Raw genomic sequence first — 20,955 nt, forward strand, 5'->3', positions numbered from 1 at the left:
CCGGGAGCCCTGCCGCTGGAAAGAATTGGACAGGCAGACAGGGTGCAGCATGCAGCGCTGCTCCCCGGGGTAGGCTGGGCTGTTCTCGTTCATGGCTACCTGGGGAGGCTCGTCGGACGCTGTGGACCCCACCTCACTGCTCATTTCAGAGGTGGAGATCTCGCTGCTGATCTCCGAAGCCATGCCGCTGCTGGAAGATGGCATCCCAAGCGCATCTGTTGGCCTGTCCTTGATGACCACGTTGACAGACTGGGGGAAAATGCCTGGGCTAGGGGGTGGGACCCCATTAAGTTCACAGCAGCAGAAGCTGTCCTCCGTCACGTTGAGCTGAACCACGACAGCGCTGATACTGTCGTTGCAGCCGTAACTCTGGGCCAAAGTGCAAAGCTTCTTCGCGGCTGCCAGCGCATCAGGCACGTTTCTGACTGCCTCCACTGCTTCATCCATCGAGAGGCTGTCCCACAGCCCCTTGCTCCCCAGAATGAAAAACTCATCTTGTGGAGTTAAGGTGATGGACTGGACGTGAGGACGCGGCACAACACTTGGGTGAAGGAAGGTGTACCCCAAGATTCTTGTTGAATCCGTCACACCATTCACTTTGCCATCCTGAAATTAGAAAGGACAGGAAATTGGAAACAAAGCAGGATACACAGCACCTGCATCTCCTTGTGTTTTACTGAAGGTTGTTATTGCAGTAATCCCAACACTGCCATTTACAGACAAGATGACAGAAAAGCAAAGAGACTTGCAAGGAGGTAACAGAGCTGGGATTAGAGCACAGCAATGGCTGGTTTGCAATCCTGCACTACACCTCCTACACCCTATTGATTTATCATCAGCATCACCTATGCACAGACCAACAAAGTCGAAGCCTGCAACAAAGAGCAATCTATTCCGCTCCTGCATCTGCGAGAGCCAACTGGACTAATGTTTTACCAGTGAGTCAGACTTATCCCTCCTCCACCCACGATATCTGGCTTTATACAAGGCAAAGCCACACACAGCTCCATTTGATATAGGGGCAGGTCATTCAATTATGACTCTTCTCCTGCAGCTGTAACATTGGGAGGTTTCATCCTGGCTCATCACTTCAGAAACAAAAGTTCATTTAAAAAAAACCCAAACCAAAAAGACTTTAAATGAAGCATGCAAGTCAAATGCAGAAGAGAGCAAGTCTGCATTTCTCAGTCTGCTGGGTTGTAGTGGAATGTTTTACATGCCCCAATTACTTACTACATTCCCACTTAGACACGACATTTCCAAGGGGAGGAGGAGTAGTATCTGAAGGGAAAACATCAGTAAAAATTGATGTATTTGAGAAGTAAATCCCATGCAAGTCCAAATCCCAGGATCCTGGTTAGAATCCAAGCTCTCAGAATAAGCAGTGCAAGTGTCTGATCAGCAAGCCTGGCTATCTGTCAGCTTGCTATGGATAGCTGCACCCTGCTAATAGCATGTTCGAGAAGAATAACAAACGTGAAGATTTATACTCATTTGGTCCAGCTGATGACTGCAGTGGTTATTATAAAGCACATAACCACAGAAATGTGAATTAAGACTAAAAAAAGCTTCCCCTTTAAAACCACTCGGAAGAAAAAAAAAATACCCAACCCTTGTTAACTTCCCCATTAGAAGGCTGACAGCAGTGATAAGCCATTAACTTGTGCATGAAATCAGTGAGTCATCTTCAGATTCAGCGCAGAAATTTCCCCTTTCCTCTACAACGAGCGTGCTTCAGTGATGCACACTATGTTGGAGTGACTCCCAGCTTGTCACGTTTGAGATCCCAGTTGCCACCTTTCCCTGGCTCGATCAATAGGCACATGACTTATTCCACCTCCCCACCAAACAGACATGCACACCCTGCTCATGGGCATACAGGAGTGAGTTTTCTGCCCTTTCCTCCACCATTAGAGGGATTCAATATTTATCTGTTCCTGTGCATGTGTCACACAAGGCAAAGTAAAACTGACAGCTGTGGCTTCAAGCTTGTAAGGAGGGAACAAATAAGTCTTCTTTCTCATGGTTCAGCTGAGCACAGGAAGAGGTTTCCTTTGGGCAAGTGCTCTCTTTGACAGTTGTCCGTCAAAGGACAGCTCTGGGAATGCAGGAGCTCAGACAGCAAAGTCAGCCTGCCAGGAGCAAGGAGCCTCCTAAGGGAAGGACAGCATTGCTCCAAGTACTCTGCCCTGTCATTCTTTTCAATTGCAGAGGCTCTTCATGACAGCTCCAACACAGTAATTCCTCTCTCCATGAGGAGGAGGGTGTCTGCTTTCCTGTTTTAGTGCAACATGCTCACAGCTGCTCGTTCTCTGAAGCTAACCAAACTCCAGCATGGCAATGGGATGGAAAAGTAACTTTATCACACAATCACTTGATTGCATGATATAAATCACCTTGAAAGGAAAAGTGCAATTCTGGAATCTATACCATTATCACGACCTCTTAGAGGTTTACTAATAACAACATGTAATTTCATGCATTGCTGTGCATTGCTCTCCGAGGAAGCTGCAAGCTACAACAGTCCCTGACTTTTCTCTAACCTCGGTGATAATGGCCTTATGCTGCTTAATCCTCTTCAGCTCTTCTTCACAACTCATCACATAACACCTGGACAAAGGCAGAGGTTTCCCATTCCGGCAGAGAATGGTTTGGCACTTCCCCACGTTTGCCGAGGTTAGTGTGAAGCATCCACCAGGGTCCATGGGATCGTGTTTTATATGGCAAAGCACAGCAGAGCCTCCAAGTTTTTGTCCAGCTGTTCCAAGTTTCCTGGAATTTAAACAAAACAGTGATTGTCCTTTAACTGGAAAACAAGTGTTACGGGTACTATGGAGAAACAGCCGCTGTTCTGCAACCACAAGCACTCGGTGCATTGACTCTATTGGATCAGAAACAAAAGTCTCCACTGAAGACTGTGACACTACTGCAGCAGTGCAGAGAGACATGTGCAACTCTCAGGCAAGGGGTTATTTACACATATGTGGATACTCAAATCTGCTCAATTTTAGAACAACAAAATCTTTGCACTTTGAAGAGTTGCACAGGTGTCTTCCTCTACATCTTAAACACATTTGTTTTAAAGGTCAGACCGAGAAAAACAGAGAGGGTCAGAAAAGTACTGAGGACTATTAATTTAATACAGGTAGAGCTTAAAAAGGGGGTTCATATTATCCAGCTGTTTTTTCTGACTTCTGAAGCTACAGATTTTAATATGAAAATAGTAATTCTAACTGTAAAAACTCTATTTTGGAGCAAACCCAGAAAGCAGAGGTTCACTGCTTTGTGATGTCTTCAGAATAATACTCTTCAAGAATCAAATGATGACCAAAAAAGCACAGTGGCTCTTAATTCTGCTACAAGAGGGCACACCTGTTAAATAGGTTCTTTGAAATATTTAAGCCTGCTGTTTTAACAGGAGTTATAGTGGAAAAAAAAATTTAAAATCTGAAAACAGAAGTTTTCAGAGTCCTGTCATTAGAAAGTAAACTCATTTCAATACTAGACTGTGAAAAAACATCCATCCTTCCCAGTATCTTATTAAGGCATTCTCCTATAGTAATTAGGAATTACAGCAATTAGAAAGGAAATTACAGAGGTTACTAAAATTCGTATTAAGGCTAGGTATAGCTGGCAAGAACTTTTAATTCAAAATCCGGGGAGAGAAAGCACAACAGAATTTGAAACCAAGCTTCAATGTGCTTTTATTTTTTTTTTTAAATCCACTTCAGGAGTGTTGCATATTATCTGTAATAATCTTCAATGAATGATTAAATGCAACTGGAATGAATGCTATTTCTGCAAAGAAGTGGTTAGCTTATTTTGACTTGAAGCCAAAAAGAAAAACAAGAAAAAAAAGCAGCAGTTTTTTGTAGGAAAGCCACATTCCTGTGAAACTGCATTAGTAGTAAACAAAACCACTTAGTAAGTACGCTCGATACTCAAATTTGCTATCATGTTTGAATATTTTAAGTATACAGCAACCACCTTCGCAGCTACCGGTCTGAGGCACTGTTATAAGCAACTACGGGAAGGGAGCATTTTCTCTCTTGTGTTTGTTAGGTTCAGTACCACCCTACTGCTTCCGTATCTTTCCTGATACCAGAACTTCAGTATTTTTCCTTTCCGAAGGTACAGCAATTCCAGAATAAGCAATGCTACTTTTAACTTGATCCATTTCCTCAGCCTCTAAGCTGCTTATTTGCTTTCTCCTTTGTTTCCCTGACCTCTTCGTTCTCCTTTGTTCAATTCCCTTCATACTCCTTCACTCGGTGTCTCCCCAGGCACCACTTCTTCTTCTGTCAAGAACAGCACGCACGCAGGTTTCCAAACCATTACAAAGAGCTACTATTATACTCACAGCTACCATATCACAATCTCTTTGGATAGGTCCATGCTCAAGTAATATTCTAAGGCAAAAGGGATGACAGCATACAGACATTTCTAAGGAGTCAGACTATACGTTTTAAATATTTGTGTAGCATTAAGTAACCTGAATTGATCCAGAGAAACAGAAATGATGAGCTCAGGCTTTGCAGCCAGTAACAATAAGGATATTTAAAACATGACCAAGAGATTCATACCACTGACTTGGTTACAGCAACTGTGAATTGTAAGACTTAAAGAAGATACCAGAAAGGAGTAAACCTCCACCCACCACTTAGTCATGAGCATTTAGTAACTTTGCAGGTGGTTTGTTTTGTTTTGTTTCTGTTTGGGTGGGGAGGTGTTGAAGTTTTTCTCCCCACACCCAGAAGGAATGGAGGGCAATATTCCCAAAACAAGCAATAAAATAAAGCACCACAGCCAGATCCCAAGGCTTTTTTCCTCCCTCTTGCATTTTTTCTGAAGCAAGAGCAGGTGTCTGACCTGAAAATGAACAAACTGCCCACTGAGCACACACAAGATAGAAAAGGCTTCAAATGCAAGACTCACCTCTGCATAACGATGAAAGTGTTGATCATGTATTCCTCCTCATTCTTTGTTTTCTGCAGCTCTTCTGCTAAAATGTCACTCATTGTGCACTGCAGCAGATACGGCACTTCCACGTTGCGGTCACCATCGAAAACACCATAAAGCGCCTCCCGGTTGTCGCAGAAGTTATTGGCTGAAAGTGCTGCCACACACAGCCTAGTGAAAAAAAAAAACCCAAAAGAGGAGAACATCAAGGTTGTTACCTACTACTATTTTTTCATCTTGTCAGTCTGACCAGAGAGACGCAGCCCAGTCTGAGAGCTAGTTTCAACCACCTCTGTTCATACACATTTCAGGACTGCTTTCTGAGCTGTGGAGAGAGTCAGGCCCATCACAGTGCTAAGATGTGGAGAGAACTACGCTGGTAGTTCAAGTCAAGCTCTAACGATTTTTCCTCTTTTTCAGCATGTGAACAACTCTCTTATTTGCAGAAAAAGAGGGAAAAGTATCTCTGAAATAACATCAGTTTAAATTGCACTTGCTCCTCCAAAAGCCATCCTTGTGATTTAACATGCCAGTGACCAAGTTACCCCTTAACGGTAAGTAAAGGCGTGCTGGCACTTGCTACGGAAACCTAGGTAGCAGAAGATTTCTAAGAAGGTATTTAAGGAACAAAGAAAGATTCATCACATTGCCAGCAACACAGAGACTAGCAGACTCTTGGTACATTATTTGTCAAGTGCTGCCTTAGTCACAGGAGCTCTGCACACTATGAATATTCAGAGTTTTGGCCATTCTGCCTCTTCTTTTAGTATCTCTGATTTGCTTGGTAAACATCCTTTGGTTTAAGATAAAGAAGCTTTGCAAAGAGGAAAATGCTTTTAAACACTCAGATCTTTTGCAAGTACCGGAGTCTTGCACAGACAAAATGTGTCGGTTACACTCGTATCTTAGCAACTTCCCTAACAAAGACCAAAGTAGAGAGCTAGCCAGGGGCCCAGTAGACAAATATAGAGAGTCATGGCATGGCCCCTGCCTTTGTGACGCCCAAAACCTCCCCAAAACTTTCACTGAAAGAAAGGATTTCTTTGTATCATCAGCACAGAGGCACTCTGCTGCTAGGATGACGGTCGTGTAACGAAAACCATGCCAGGTCGTACTTGTTCTTGACGCCTGATGCTTCTGTGTAACCGTGACTCCACACTGCCGGTGCTCCTGAAGCATCACCGGCCGAGGGCTGGTCGATCTTGAAGCAACGGATATTGCTACAGGGAAAAAAGGAGAGGGGAAAGAAGCAATGGATTGAAGTGCTGACATGACCAGCTTAAAATGCGAAGATAACACCTTTTTTCCCCCCTCCCCATTCTTAATGTGATACATTTAATACAAGAAAATGAAGCAGGATATCCAAAGTGCTTACTTTTAAGTGCCTGTATACAAAAAACAAAAAAGCACTAAATAACTCAGTCTCTATGAGGGTGTCAAGCTGCATTGTTTTGCTTCGCCAGCTTTTCTTTCCCTGCCCTCATCCCTGAGCTATTTGTTTCAAATCTGGCCCAGTAGAAATACAAGGGAAACTTGTCACTAGCTTGATGAAAGCCAGTACTAGAGTATAATTTTTAAAATTATACATCTCTCCTACCCATTTTAACAAGTCTCTGGGCTCTTTACATTGTACCCAAATGAAACCTCCTGTATGACCCACACCATCGCCTATAAGGAGGGGAGAGAGAAAGGAGGGAAGGATAGAAAATATTTAATTATTTAGAACTAGCAATGTGTAATAACAGCCTTCCATGAAAACACCCACAAAACAAATCTGCTCCATCCTGGTCCTGCACCAACCTGCAAGAGCCAGCCTGCGGTCCTGACAGCAGGCACAGCCCTTCTGTCTTCCCCAGTCATGCAGGCCAATTTTTACTTGGGCCCTTGATCCTCTACCCTCCAATTTACTACCAACATAGCCTTTAGCCCGAGCTTCAAATATCTCACAGAGCGTAGTAAAAGATTTAAAAAGGGCCCAGCCCTCCCTGTTTATACCCTTCTCTTCACAGCCCTGCTTTGCTGGGGGGAGATGACCTGCCCCTTGCTCCCTACTGCTCTCTTCCAAAGGCAGGGAAAGGGAGCTCCCCACATGCCGCAGACTTCAAAGGCACCTGAACCTTTCATGAACCAAATGAATCATAAAAGGGCACAAGCAGAAAGGTCTAACTGTTCACTCTGAGCACTCGTTTTTCTCCATCCAAACCCCCACCTGAACTGAACACACAGAAAAGTCTTTCCAGCATTGCACAGTCTTCCTCAAATAACTTGAAGTACTGTCACATCCAGTTCAATTTCTTTTTACACTAATAGTCAGGATGTGTGCATCAGCGAGGTCAGATTAAAAAGCAAACAAATTACATAAATAACATTAGGACCACTGGTGTTTTAAGCCCTTGGTTTTGCAGCCCTCTGTGTGTCAAACAGGAGACACACAACTTGCCAAGAGCATTAGAAAAGATTATCTGACCCCAAATCAAACTGGAAACCTAGGTCTCTTCTCAAGTAGCAGAGATTTTAATGCTGTCTGCACCTGCACTATACTGCACACACAAGCAAACACACTTTCTTTGCACACTTCTCATACAAGGCACTCATCCTCCATGGCAGAGGAACGTGGATCAAAAAGGCTTTTCTGTTTGTTTCTTTTTTAACTGGGCTGACTGACCCCTGGTTCCTGGGCAGGTCAAGAGCCTAGAGTCATCTCAAGCCTTCCCAGCAGTGGTGAACTGCTTGCAGCTCTCTCAGTGGCACCACTACAGACAGACCATGCGCCCAGAAAGGAATGCTATCCAGAAGCACACCCAATGCAGGGGATATGGGCTAGGGCTTCTGGGCAGCATGGTTTATTTTACCCCTAATTTAAGATGACTGTTACAATTGAACTAGATGTTCTTCCGTAAAAATCAGTGTAGCAGCACCTTTTTTTTTTTTTTTTCATTTTAATTCCTACTGAAAATTCTTACATCCAATAAATCACTTGGTAACATCCTCCTAAGCATGCGAGCCTCCTCTAAGATCTCCATACATATTAAAAAAGCAAGCATGCATGACAGGACTCTTCTTGCCAGCACTGAAAATACATATTAACCTACTACCTGCTTGAATCCTGCCAGGGCACAGATGGAGAGCTGCCTTTCACATGCAGAAGGAAGATATAAAAAGTACCAAGTGTACAAGTATTTTTGTGCCTGCTACAAAAAACAAGCGAAAGGAGCACCTCCTCCCTCAGTCAATTATAGCAGTACACCGTAGAAGTCAGTGCAGTATATGAGTACAGACAATAAGAAGCTCCTCAAAGACTGTGGCTAATGAATACCAGGGAAGAAAACCTTACGTCTTAATAGTAATTTGGGGTTTTCTTAAGAAACACCGCCCCCCAACACAAATAACAAATAAACCACAAATAACCAAGGAACTTCTTTCACAGAACAGGAAAAAAGTTTCCTGTGAATTAAAGACAATGCATATGCCAATGAAAACATGGCACGTAATTGGGCCACACTACTCTTTTGCTACTTGGGAGTTAAATTCATACGATACTGCTATAGGGCATGATGCCTGAACACTAAGGCGATGAGAGACTGGCTTGCCCATCTTGTCTGCTGGGTTATACACAATAAAAGCTGATCTTTAACTTTTGATAGAATTTAATCAGCTTTGTAACATATGTTCCTTCCCCATCCCCTCTATGAACCAGAGCAACATTACAGACTGCTTCTTCATGAAGGTCTCCTGAATACAACAAAGCGGCTCCTAAAATAGAGGAGGGCTCCTTTTTTTTTTTTTTTTTGCTGTCTGCTGCAGAACATGGACTCTTGTTTTTACCTGTGAAAACTCACATTATTCAAATTTCCACTTAATTTGATAAATCTGCCGATTCAAGCTAAAAGCAAACTCAAACTGGAAGTTTCCCTTGCTTGTACAACAGATGAGGTTTACTATTCCAGTGTTGGATTTTAACAATTTAAAAGCAAACCACACGAAGCAACTGCTCAACCCTTAAAAAGTAAATCAACCTTTGTTGAAATAATCCAGTATTTAAGGATCAAAGAGACTGAGAAGAAAACTCAGAGCTGGTGCAGTTCCCTTCAGGACATAAGAAAAGTTCAAGGCAGCACCACTGTGCACAGATGACCTGGTTTAGTGCAACAGTTTCCCAACAAATGGAGAAGGAGGCAAAAAGCACCTGGTGAAATTCAGTTGTGGATGACACAAGTTTTAGGGCAGGAAACAAACAGGTAGATAGGAAGGAAAAGGAGGGTCCCAAAGAAAGGGAACTAGCTTTGCTGCAAGCAGACCGGGAGATGCAAATCTTCAGAAGAGGTTTAAATATGGCAAAAATAAATATTGCTAGGACAAAAGCAGAAAGACTTGAAGGCTAACAAGAAACAGTATGTGAAGAGGTAAAAAGCAGCACAACGGCAAAGGCAGACCCAAACAGATGAATGTGAAGGAAAAAACGCAGCAAGCTGCTACATTTTGCATGTCAGCGCTGCAGTAAGTAAGTATTTTGGTTAAATCTAATGTCAGAAGTCAAATGGAGATCAAACTGGCCAAACAGTGGTTATACCAGACTAGCAGACCTTTGCAGAAGTTACAGCTGAAAGCAATTGCACTGCAGTGGGTAAAGTCATCCTCTTTAACACAGCATCAATTTCTGACCTACCCACATAACCTGTTACTTTCTGATCCACTGACAATAAGGAGCCACACTCTCTTAAGAGAGATTTACACTTCCACGTATTGTGGTTTTGTCACATCCTAGTGTCAGGAGTCACTGCCTCCTCCTTAGTTTGTAAGGTAACTCACTTCAGCAGCTCTAGGGTTTTGTGATCCAAGGCTAATCTGGGATTTCCAGTCAGGTCCAGCTCTTGTAGTTTTGGAGGCAGATTTTCAGGCAATGTGACTTCACTCAGCTCATTGCAGCTTAGGTCCACACACTGTAGAAGGAAAGCAAGAGAATTTAGATGTTACCAAGATCACACAAATTTTGATTAAAGGTAGTAATGCATGTTTCATAAACAACAAAGGCTGCAACTAAGACCATTCATTTAAGTAAGTGGTTGCTACCAAAGAAATTCATATGGCATTCAGCCATCTTACCAGATGTCCGGGATACCTAGAAATATGTTCCCTCCATTTCCATCTGACCAGGTGTCATCTTGTTACAGAACTATTAAGTTTTGTTTGCTCTTCACAGAGACAAAGATGGTCAGTGTATTTTCAAGTATTTAAGAAAAAGTGTTAGTGATGAAACCAGTCTTTTAATAGATAAAGGAAATGGAGATAAATACAGTTGGAGCTTCCAAGCCACTGGCACAGCAGTCCCTCTTCCAAAGACAGTTTAAACCAACATGAGCATGAGCAGGCTCTCAGGAATTTAGTAATTACTGAGGGACATCAACATAAGCAGGCTTATGAAGGCATGTGGAGGGAAGGTGGAGTAGAGAAGGAAAGGAAAAAATACTGGAGCAGTTTTGAACACGGTTTTAATTTGTGTCATCTTAGATGGGTTAATATTTAAATCTGTAGTCAATAAAATGAGTGAAAAAAATTTAAAGCTTATATATTTCAGAAAAAATATAATGCAAAACAACAGAGAAACTTGATGGCTACCCACCAGCTAAGCACGAATTAGCTAGAACAAGCGCACTAGGATGACAAAATCCCCAAACAAACATTGTTGAAAGCTACATGTGCAGATGAAAATCTACACACAAGAAAAAATATGCCATTTTAGAACAAAACCCACTCTCCAAACCCTGTTATGGCACTAGCAGCGTGGCATGCGCCAAAAATTGGGGGGAAGAAAAAGATACTATTTTTTTTGCTAGGACAGAGCAGGCAGAGTTTAGAAGAACTGTCCACATCTTTCAATAAGACAGGTTTCTACTTTCAACCTGCAAAAAGAGTAAGACTTCAAAAACTTCAACAAAACAGAGTTGAAAAGGTCTGGGCTGAGGGAGGTTTTTCCCAGCTGCACATTTTGACCATTACACAATTTCCATTGACACAAGCGAGACGCTTTCATTTTTGTAGGTATAATCAAAGAAATTGGGTTCTGAGCTGGAAGAAGGCATAAGATAACCTAGTAAAATCTGGAAAAGAAAAATCTCCTAACATGTTATTAAATACAAGCAATGGAAATAACAGATTTCCAACCCAAATCTTGACTCCTGAGGCTGTCTAATATGGAGGCATTATTTTTATGAAGAACAAACTGCTGACATTATTTAAGCCCGATAAGGAAATCAGAGTTTAAATCTGTCACGCAAACAAAACAGTAGACGGCTTAACAGAACAGTTATTCCAGTGAGCTTTTTCTCCCTCTGCGCAACTCGTGCTGCTTCCAGAGAGCCAGTAATTACTTTGCAGATTAAAGGAGCTGCCAGGAGGTCTTGCTGTGTTCAACACCTCAATGCCATTACAAATTTGATGGAAGAGCAATGCTGGAATAACAAGTACAAAAATCAGTGAAGTAATTTCATTGTTCTCATGAAATGCCCAATATGCCAAAGGAAACAACACTCTACAGCAGATCCCTTAGTCTCTAGGCACTAGTGAGGATAGCTCACTTATCAATTTAGGATTTCTTAGATTTTATTTGTACTGTTTGAAGAGGAACTTTCTGCATATCTATGTTAGATTTAGTCCTTATTCTACTCCCCAGGCAAGCAGGAAAGCCTATTTCCTAACCAATCCCAATTTCCTCATGCATTATTTTAACGCAAGCTAGTTTAGCCCCACCTACGCAGCACCAGAAGAACAACTCCTGCAATTGCTCACAGGATTTCGCGCTGGATGGGCCAGCTGGAAGACAGGGTTTAATAGTCAGCATTTGCTTATGCTGCATTTACATCTTTGTAACTGCTTTCTTCAAGGCTGGAAGAGACCTGAATTACGTCCAGTTACAACTGAAGAAGGCTATGCTGATACCAACCTATCTAACTAGGCCAAAAACTACCAAAGATAGGGGGAGTTTTGTTTTAAGATGCTACTGCTACTCATTTCAGATCTCAAGGTAATGCTCCTGTGAAAGATAAGCTTGACGAAGAACTGCAACAAGAAACCTCCATATCACCCTCACTGCAGCAGCCCAGCAAGAGAGCCACAAAGAGAAGCAACTCATTGGTCAACTAAAACTGGATGATGAAGTAAAGCCAGGTCCCAGGTGGGAAAAGCAAGCCTGGGTCACTGAGCTCTGCTCAAGCACTCAACCGCTGGACTGCAAAAAAACACCAGGATGCTGGATAACAATTAAAAAGGGCCCTTTTTTATTTTGTAAGGCAAGGAAATTGATGTCAGATAAAGGCTGTAAGGAAGAGTCTGCTGGGGCACTGACTCAGGCGTGTGTGCTTCCAGCTGCTCGGCCATTCACAGAAGACACTGCAGTGTGAACAGATAAACCTAGCTGACCACAGGAATAACGGACATAAAAATACACTAAAGCTCCTAAAAAAATGTATTGTGTAAGACCTCTCAGAGACATCCACCAGGCTCTTTAACACAGAGGACCACACATAACTTCTGCAGCCTTGACTGTAGTGTGTCAAAAAGGCTTAGAGACAATTGTATCACTAAAATGACCTTCTGTTTGGAAATCCTGGAGTTACTGCAAGTGTAAAAGCATCAACATTTATACTAGCTTTCCTTCTGAAATTATTTCAGGCAGCATAGTAACTGCTGCTCTAACTTCAAAATTTAACACATGAACCTCTTGGGGTAATTAAATACTAAAGCAAAACAGCCATTACCTCAGGTAACAGTTTCTTCAAGAAGTTTAGTGTTTGAATGCCATCTCAATTAAAATTCATCATCAGATACGATACAATCACAGAGGTGGCAAGAGACTACACAACTTCATGTTTTGCTACAAGCAAGCTTATTTCACCAAATGACCAAATCCATACTTCAGCAGTGCATTCTGAAGTTACTTTGGCACATTTTAAATGCTCTCACCTACTTAAGATGGAGCTCTGGTTCAGCTAAGTAAGAGATACAGGCAGGCAGCACAAGCTTGACCTTCAAACTGACAACACCAACTACGACACAGAGAAATCACCAAGAGGCCAGAACAACCCCTATGCCCAACAAGGCACCTTCCCATCTAGCAACGATATGAGCTCACTTCATGTAAGTAAATACTAGGCATTTTCCTTCCACAAAGATGGAGTCCTAGAGCACTGTACCCTCTTCGACGTAGTCGCACACGCTATCCCTGCAGTCCCCAAACAGTTAGTGACTTCCATGCCTCCTCCTTCTGCTAAAGAGAACTAAATAACCATAGGCAACGAGCAGGAAGAAACTGCTGGGTCTTCCAAGAGTCTTTTTCTGCTAAGCGCTGTGGCAGAGTAGCACTTTAAACACTGCTGCTTTTATAAAACACTCTGCTTTCCCCAAAACACATGAACGAAAGGAAAAAGTTGACTGTTCCCTGACAGACTGTTTACATTACCCTCCTTTTTTATTTGTTAACACCACTGTCATATTTTTAAAGGTTTACGGTGCAGAGCCTCGCTCCCCCACCCCAATTCTTCCTCTAAGAAAAATGGCTTTGCTTCCGATTGATTCTAAATGGCCCTCCGCTTCCTCTGCCATTGTTCCAAAGAGGGAGGAGTATTCAGAAACCCACAAGTTTGTTTGAGATTTCCTGGCTAAAACCACAAAGCTCATCTTTACGTGCATTCGCTATCCAACAGAATTATTGCTCCTGCTGCGTTCCCTGACCCCAGGCACTGAGGCACGCATGGCAGTCTGGGAACTTAGCCTTTTGACTTCTCAGAGCGCCTGAAGGACCCTTAAGTTGTTTTGAGTTCGCAAATAGGTAATCAGTTCTCGGCCTCAGAGAATGACAGACTTTCCGCCCTATCACAAGATTTGTATGCTGTGAGTTAGCAGTCTCCAAGCTCTGGCCAGCAGCAACAGCGTGAAGTATTCTGCCCTACAGCCAGGCAAGAAGCAGGAACTTGATTCACAGCAAGTAAAAGTAAGCAGTAGTGCTCTGCAGCATCGTCAAGCAAAGAATGCGTTCCACAAAAAGAAGTGTCAGGAAAAGTACAGGATTAATTCTGGAAACACATACAAGAGACAGATTAAGCATTCCTCAGGTTGTGCAAAATATGACTGCAATTAGGAAAATTAAAGTAGCCTGCCTAAATACTCAAATCTGGTGCTCCTGGAATTTATCTCTGTCCCCAAGGCCTATCCTATTTTGCAGCTTCAGCGGTTTTTAACGCGCGGTCTAAACAAAGTCCGTTCCTTCACAATCAACCAATTGCCAAGGCACAAGAGTTAATTACGCACAGCTCCTGCCAAATGTTTAAGTCATAACAAAACAGACTGTCACAGGAAGACAATTAACACTTAATGGGCAGAGAAGACAGGATCTAGCCAAGGTGAGCATAAAATCACATTTTGAAGCGCTTCTTCTATTCCACTCCAAGGCAGCACAGGGGTGAGTATTTTGCATACGACCTCAGAGGAGAAAGTGGCTGTCGGATCTCTGTAATTTCCAAAAATATACTAGCCCACAGCAATGAGAGACCCGAGGGAAGAATAGAATTGGTGAAGTTGCATTATACTTCCTTCTCCTAAAGCACATTCATTCCTTACCTTTATTTCAGAAAGCTGCATGACTTCTGGGAAGACTTCAATGCAGTTGGAGTGAGCAATTACAGTATGCATACGTCTGCAGTTCATGATGGTTGTTGGAATGGCTTTCAGTTTGTTCCCACTAATATCAATTTCTTCCAACTCTTCCAGCTTGGCCATTTTGCTATGAAAACAAGTTTAAGGATTTTTCTTTTAATAGACATGCATATTTTATTTTGAAGTGATGATGAGAGCAGTGGTTTTCATTATTTTAAGAAAATGAAATTGCAGACTTTGATCCTTGTTCACAGCAGTGACTGTCACCTCTCCTCACATCAGACACTAACACAGTTGTGGAACAAAATGTGTGCTGCTTCTGTCAATGTTTTGTAATGCTACCTTTCAAATTACTTATTTTGCTTACATTCCCCCTGCTCACCAGCTCACTCTCACTCTTTTTCCTCCTTTCTTTCCCTTATTTTCAGCCCTGGTTTCTCACTTCATCCCAAATTTCCCTTCCCACCTTCTAGCATCCCACTCAGCTCTTCCCCCTAATTTATCTCCCTCCCTCCCGACTGCTGTTGAAGCCCGGCTGCTCAGAACATCACACAAGGACAGAGATGTCTCTTCCTTCATTTATTGGCATCCCTTTTTCAAGGTTGTACCTCATCAGCTTTACAGCACATCTTACACTTGAAAGATTTCTGATTAAAACAGGGTGAATTGGAGGTACAGAAATTGCTGCCAAGGCAGAATCTCCTTATGGAACGAGACGATTTCTCCCTAGTGGCATTTAGCCCACTTCCGGAGACATTTCCAGACTGCTATGCTCACAAAGCTCTGGGAAGGAGAAGCCCATCAGGTGAAAGCAAATCAACCAAACCAGAGAAAACAGATGGCCTTCTTGCTTGACTTCAACAGCATACTGTGGTCATGCTGAATTAGTCTAGGTGAAGGAAGTTTCAAGCACAATCGAAACTCACCAACTAACATGTAGAACTCACTTGTCTGTGTAATGCACGAATGCATGCAATGTCCAAGAAGGCACAGCAGGTCAATCTACCCACTGCAGTATCACCACATTCAAAACACAGCCTGTGCCACCACACTTCTGTGCAATTTAGTTCTTGCTGTGAAAACGTTTCATAATGCCCACCCACCGGTGGGCAAGAGGCAGCAAAACTAGTGACTTACCTCGCAGGGAAGCTCTGTAAGCGATTGTAAGCCATGTGCAAGATTTTCAGGTGTGGATGGCCCGTTAACAAGGGTACGCATTTATCTGTCAGGTTGTTATTGGTCAAATACAACTCCTGCAAGATGCTATGGGTTTCTTCAGAAAGAGTGGCTGGAGGAAGCATTTCCAGTTTGTTGGCAGAGGCATTAAGAAATCTCAGGCTGCAAGAAGAAGTTACATAAGGGAATTCAGTGAAACATCCTGCAGGTTTTGTGTCTAGAAGTATAAATAAAAATATCTATTTTTAAGAGTTAAGGTAGCTATAAAGCAAAGGTCAAAAGCAACAAGTTCACAACAATGGATAGAAATGCCAGAAGTCTTGCATTCTATGAACATAATTTCTGATCATGTTGTTAAAAGAACACATCAGCAAAACGAGTAGTCAAAATGCCTCTAACCCCTTATCAAGTACTCAGTACCTCCAACAGATGTACCTACAGGTAAGAGCAATAACAAACTACATAATTTCCATATTCATTCCGCATGAAAATGAATTCTGATTCATCATCAACAAAGCATGAGAATATAGCTGCCCTTCAAGAGAAGTCACTGGCAAAAAAGCCAGCCAATTTTTCAGTATTTTAAATACTGGCTAAGGAGCAGACAGTATTTTGTTTAAACCTGCAGGCCTGAAAGCAACTACAAAATATGAAAAAGAATTCTCTGTATTTAGATAGCTAAAGACGCACTACTAACAAAAACCAAAAAACCCAACCAAAAAACCCTACACCAATCTGAGACCAAGCAGTCATTTGCCTTTTAGATTTTAAAAAGAGACAGTACTAATAGTAAATTAAATTTAAAAAGTTATATATATATACTTGCTTGCTGATCTATGCAGCAAGACAGCCAGATCTCTATGTAGTTCCTAAGTGCCTTTCTCCTACTCCTCAAAAGTAGCAGAAGCCCTGTTGGTATTTTCTGCAGTCCTGCCACAAGGAGCAAGGACTGAAGCAGCACAGAAATGAAATTATTCTTTTTCCCTTAAAGGACTTTTTCCAGAATGGGAACAAGAGCTGCAGAGGTATGGGCACTGCCCACTCTTGCCAGTCAAGTTCTGCGGGCAGAGGACTCACATTTCTTTTAGGGGAGTTTGGTGATCACAGCAGCACTGGAGGAATATGCACTGTAGGCATCTCGAAGGCTAGAATTCACGCAAGCAATTCGAAAGAAGTGGGAGAATAAGGCTATTTATCCTTTAGTAACCAAACCTGGCACAACCATGTCTTTTCAACAAAAATAAGACCTCTCTCTTCCTTCCTCCCCTTTTCAGAAAAGCTGCCTTAGAGAACTTGCGATACAGAAATAAGTGTGTGCCTGCCAGTCTGCAGTGACCGCGTTCAAACTGGGCTGTACTGCTCCTACCAACTAACAGGAATAGGCAGCTGCAATGGGCAAAGCTGCACTTAAAAAACAAGACTCAGAAATGAGCTGGCTGACACCTCTACAGCCACTGATCGAGACACAAAAGGTAGGTGCACTCCTGTCATCAATCTAAGTGATAAAATATTGATAACTTCTCCTTTCCATGCAGGAATCCACACTGACCTTTAAGGTCTATTAATGAATGAAATGGATTTGCGAGATTTGCAGCTGGTTGAAACTTGCTCAGCAGCAAGTAAGTGTCAGACATGCTACAGAAGATTCACATGGAATGCCAAAGGATTAAAAACCCCACTGTTTCCATTAGAGGCAAAAATCTCTCAGCACTGCATAGAACTGAAACTAGGTTAGCTGTTTTACACAGAGGAGTCCACTTCGGAGAAACGCAGTTTAATCCTCAGGCTCATTCATTATTCACAAGGGTGGTAAAACTGCAGAGGAGGAAGTGAGGAGAGGGAGGATTAATTCAGAGAAGGGAGTAAGCAGCTACAAGGGTTTTTTAAATTACTTATTTATTCTAAAAAGATGCTGCTCAATTTCGCCCTTTAGCTATAAACTAAAAATACATTAAGCTCATTCAAAGCTGGATTATTAAACTGAAGCATACCACATCAACGGTTCCTGTACTTAATTAAAACCAAAGTACAGACAACCATTACTTTGGCAACTTCACTCCAATATGCATGATAGTCGTCTCTCTCCACAAAAAAAGGCACTTTGATTAACATTAAAGCCACAATATGTTTTGCAGTACTCCTAATACAAAATAGTCATCTTCAGCCTAGCCTGGAAAGGCTTAAGTAATAAAAAGGTTTAAGGCTGCTGGGGAAAGTGAACTTTCACAGGAATATGATGGGGATGAGGAAGTGGCAGCAAAATATTCCCCAAGAAAGGGCATGTTCCACTGCCCTGAAGAGGAAACTACGTTTTACTTATGTTCTTGCAAGCTGCAGCAGAATAACCTGGAGTGTTTCACATGTACCTTCTTTTAAGAACCAAAGGTAGCCGAACATAACCTAGAGAGCATCCTGTGGCCATTAAGTTCAGAAGAACGTAAGTTTTGGGCTAGCTCAGGTACTGCTAGCACAAAACACAGCTGAAAGCTTCAAATAAGAAAAGGTACATTGCTCTGATAAAGCTGCAGTTAATACGGTCTACTGTACTGAAGCCATTTTACATTCAAAGAAAAATGAATCCAACAAAAGCTCTTCTGTTTTTAAGAAACTTTCTACATTGGTGGAATACAACAAGAAGTTTCAAACTGTTCCCTCACTGGTATTAAAAGGGGCCGGAATCTGCATATTCCTGCCAGAAATCAGTTTTGATGCATATATTTTCCCATGGGGAAAGTAGAGAGGAGAGCTGTTGTTCTGTAACCCTCCATCCTTTTGCCAAATCTTCCAGAAAGTGATACAACAATAGTAGAAATAAATCTCCATTATCCTGACACACAGTTTAGTGCCTTGATGTGAACAAGGTTCACAAGCAAGGTGGCTAGCAAAATCTTGCCAAAAGTCTTGAACGGGAACCCTACGGTAGAGGGGTACCCCACCTATCCCCCCTATATAACAACTCCTGGCTGGGTAGCATCAACAGTCGGGTTCAGGATAGTCACATACTGATCTGTCTGTAGCTGACATCGTTAGCATTAAATTCACTTTTTAGAAAAGAATATGCTGCTTATTTACATGTTCCTTTAGACCAGCTGTTACATTAAAATGGTAAAGGCATTCTGAAATGGTAATTCTTTCATGATATTCTCTGAATTAAAAAGGGACGCCGTTCTTTGGGCAGGGAACAGAATGAACCAGTAGATTGCTCCTGCCAATGTTTTGTCAATTCTGTGCTATAAACTTATGTCCAAAAAATAAAAATGAAAATAAAAAAGTCCCATCTATCTGTACTTGCCCATCAGGTTTTCCCTCATGCTGATTTAACACAGAAGTCCTCCTCCAGGTTATTTCCACTCCCGTATTTCTTCATCCTCGTGAAAGGTGCCAGCTGCCACCTTAGAAGGTACATCTTACAAATGCCCTCCAGAGCAGTGGAAATTTACTTGGGCACAACTGTTTCTATCTCTCTTGTGCATGGACCTAAACTGATTCATGTTCCTTGAAGATATCCCACTCATATTGCTTATCAGATGGAAGCAGAATGTCAAGTATTAAAGCTCAGTCCAAAATTAATTGTTTCCCTTTCCAATTCCACCCACACACTATACCACAAGCTCATGAAAAGAAGTACAGCATCACTACAAAAACCTGAATTCAGCAGCCTGCGCACATACCAGAGTATAATATAGCAGGGAGAGCATGAATTAACAAGTACTAAAAGAGTGCCGGAGATTAAGAAAGAAACGAAGGCGCTGGCAGGAAGATGCCAGAATTCTTCAGCTTTGACAAGGTGCAAATTCTCCTTTGGGGTAATAATGTAAACACTCATCTCCGTCCAGAATCAGTCACCTTTGGTTTTATGGGATACTGAAGTACAATCCCTTGCTGGATTTAACCTCTCCAGGAGATGAAACAGAAAAAAACACTGTCCCAAAGAATAGGCTATAATCAAGGACATGGATCTAATTCAACAAAATAGACTCAATATGCAGTCACACGCATTCCCTATTTAAACCCAGAGGATTCTGATCTCAATTTGAACTTCCAAAAGCAGAGGAAGAAAATCTACTGACACAACCACTACTGAAAAATGCAAGTCCTCCAAAAAGCTTAGGAATGCTCAACATTAAAAGGAGCACAGACAACTGCATCCAATGGCGAAGCAGCAGCAAATCAAAACCACTGTGCTTAGCTTGAAAGTCCTGATAAGAATTGGAAAAAATACTGCAGCTGCAAGAAGAGAATATGCAGAAAAATCACAATCTCTCCAGTTTGGCCTGTGCCCCAAGATCTCCATCAGCACAGAGCAATCAAAACACAAAATTTCTTCTTCAGTCCCTTCTGCAGAGACATGCCCTCAATTTCTGATCCCCTAATCCTAAAATAATTTATAATTCTGGTAGCAGGTGTGTGAGGAAGAATCCTGTAAGCGAAGTGTGTTCTGGGGGGAAAAGAAAGAAAAAATGAAGGCAGTTTTGCCAGCCTTGCAAAAGAGGGTATTTCTTCTCTTAAAAAAAAAAAAAAAAGAAAGAAAGGACGGAAACATTCAAGTGAACCTCCTTCCTGTTGATGGACTGCCAAAAAACCACATTTAATTGCTGCTGTCTCCTCTTACTTTCTAACCTATCTTTAGCTGTTTCATTAACCGGGATTTCCCCAGTTTCTAGTATATCTGCTTGCAAACCCTAACTTAACAGCAAAGAAACAAATGCAGCTAAGCATTTCTGCAAAGGAAGTACTGAGATAACACTGAGATAACTCTGCGTTCATTCGACTTTGCTTCCTCCCTCACTTCTCATGCATCCATGACAGGACTGAATACTTTCATCAAAAAGAAGCAGCCACAGTGGGTGGAAATGGCAAATATCAAACAAGAGCAAGTTTAACTGGGTCACCTTCTAGAATACCAGCAAACAAAAAAAACCAACAACTCCCAAACAAATTAAATCAAATCAAAACAAACAAGCAAACAGAAAATCAGAACAGATAAGAACAGCTGAACAAAGCTGAAAACAAGATTCATGCAGAGGAGAGCTTAGACAGCGAAACAGCTGACACTGGTTTAGCCACCAAGGCCGGCCACCACCAGACACTACAAAACAAAGTGCAAGGTTTAAGCTGTGCACATCACAGCTACATGTCTTCACCACACAACTGCTTTCAATAGTCTGATAG

The 20,955-nt window shown here is 42.0% G+C and overlaps 1 protein-coding gene across 1 annotated transcript in view; it reads right to left on the reverse strand.

The window, feature by feature from the left end:
- Positions 1 to 20,955, reverse strand: part of PHLPP1 (PH domain and leucine rich repeat protein phosphatase 1) — a 67,390-nt gene that overhangs the window by 1,490 nt on the left and 44,945 nt on the right. Inside the window, exons 11-17 of the mRNA XM_010014284.1 lie at positions 15,745 to 15,945; positions 14,572 to 14,734; positions 9,769 to 9,899; positions 6,075 to 6,179; positions 4,936 to 5,130; positions 2,544 to 2,772; positions 7 to 606 (exon numbers count right to left, since the gene is read on the reverse strand). Coding sequence (XP_010012586.1) covers positions 7 to 606; positions 2,544 to 2,772; positions 4,936 to 5,130; positions 6,075 to 6,179; positions 9,769 to 9,899; positions 14,572 to 14,734; positions 15,745 to 15,945 — 1,624 coding nt within the window. The remainder of the gene's footprint in view (positions 1 to 6; positions 607 to 2,543; positions 2,773 to 4,935; positions 5,131 to 6,074; positions 6,180 to 9,768; positions 9,900 to 14,571; positions 14,735 to 15,744; positions 15,946 to 20,955) is intronic.

The sequence above is a fragment of the Nestor notabilis genome, unplaced genomic scaffold, assembly GCF_000696875.1.
Source record: "Nestor notabilis isolate BGI_N333 unplaced genomic scaffold, ASM69687v1 scaffold11705, whole genome shotgun sequence".
Taxonomy (NCBI): Eukaryota; Metazoa; Chordata; class Aves; order Psittaciformes; family Psittacidae; genus Nestor; species Nestor notabilis.